At 41.7% G+C, this 1,239-nt stretch overlaps 1 protein-coding gene across 1 annotated transcript; it reads left to right on the top strand.

The window, feature by feature from the left end:
- Positions 1-219: 219 nt before the first annotated feature.
- On the top strand, positions 220-723 carry LOC141696345 (uncharacterized). Its single transcript, XM_074500499.1, has one exon. The coding sequence runs from the start codon at positions 220-222 to the stop codon at positions 721-723; it is 504 nt and encodes a 167-aa protein (XP_074356600.1).
- The last annotated feature ends 516 nt before the right edge of the window (positions 724-1,239 follow it).

The raw sequence follows: 1,239 nt of genomic DNA, 5'->3' as shown, positions 1-1,239 counted from the left end.
GTAGTTATAGGAAAGTAGTTCCTTCTTTCTTGCATCTAGTTTTATCTCTGTATTCGATATATATTAGTGATGCCGCAGTAAAATAAATATCATGAACTTAGCTGCACTTTGTTTTTCTCGTTTCAAACTTACTGTTAGCTTTACATATATATCAGGAGGGCATTCTTATATTCAAGAATTTGGTATCAGAGCAAGGTTGCGTGGTGAATGCCAAAATATATGCCGAAAGCTACTGTGATGGAATCGAGCAAAATAAAAGAAGGCGGAGTGGGTCTGAGTTATCCGATGTTGGCTAAGAGTAATTATGCTTCATGGTCTATGAAGATGAAGGTGAATATGCAGGCACATGGTGTGTGGGATGATATTGAACCTAAGAACCCTAAGTCACCGGTCGAAGAAAGAACTGACAAGGTAGCATTGGCGGTCATTTACCAAGGCGTACCTGAAGACATTTTGCTGTCACTGGCGGAGAAAAACACAGCAAAAGAGGCCTGGGATGCGATTAAAACCATGTGTCTCGGTGCGGATCGTGTGAAAACGGCTAGGATACAAACTCTGAAGGCGGACTTTGAGTCATTGAGTATGAGTGAGATAGAGCCAATTGACGAGTTCTGTATGAAACTCAATGGTCTGGTGACAAACATTAGAGCTCTTGGAGAAGAGGTTTCGGAGAGCTATGTAGTAAAGAAGTTGTTACGAGCTGTACCAACAAAATTCCTATAAATAGCCTCGATGATCGAACAGTTTGGGAACATTGAGCAAATGTCCGTTGAAGAAACTGTTGGGTCCTTGAAGATTCATGAGGAAAGATTGAAGGGATCCAAGAATGGTGGTGGGGGCGGTAGTCAACTTCTTCTCACGGAAGAGGAATGGACACGAAGAGAAGCTAACGAGGGTAAACTGTTGATGACTCGAGAAGAATGGTCAAGGAGAAATAGCAGAGAAAGTGGTGGCGTTTTCACAAATCAGAAAATTCCAAATAAAGAAGGGGGACGACTGGTTCGAGACAAGTCTAGAGTTAAGTGCTTCAACTGTCATTTGTATGGCCATTTCGCAGTTGAGTGCAACAAACCTAAGCGTAACAAGGTTCAAAGGGCTGAAGTTAACATGGCCCAATTTGACGATGATGAGCCTGCATTGCTATTGACTGAACATGATGACAAAGATGTAAACATGATGTTGCTAAAAGAAGAGAAAGTCACACCAAAACTGAAGTTGCATGGAAGTGAAAAATCCAGT

The sequence above is a fragment of the Apium graveolens genome, chromosome 11 (assembly GCF_009905375.1).
Source record: "Apium graveolens cultivar Ventura chromosome 11, ASM990537v1, whole genome shotgun sequence".
Lineage (NCBI taxonomy): Eukaryota > Viridiplantae > Streptophyta > Magnoliopsida > Apiales > Apiaceae > Apium > Apium graveolens.
Note: the sequence above shows the minus strand (reverse complement) of the source record. Positions and strands in the feature narration are given on the sequence as shown.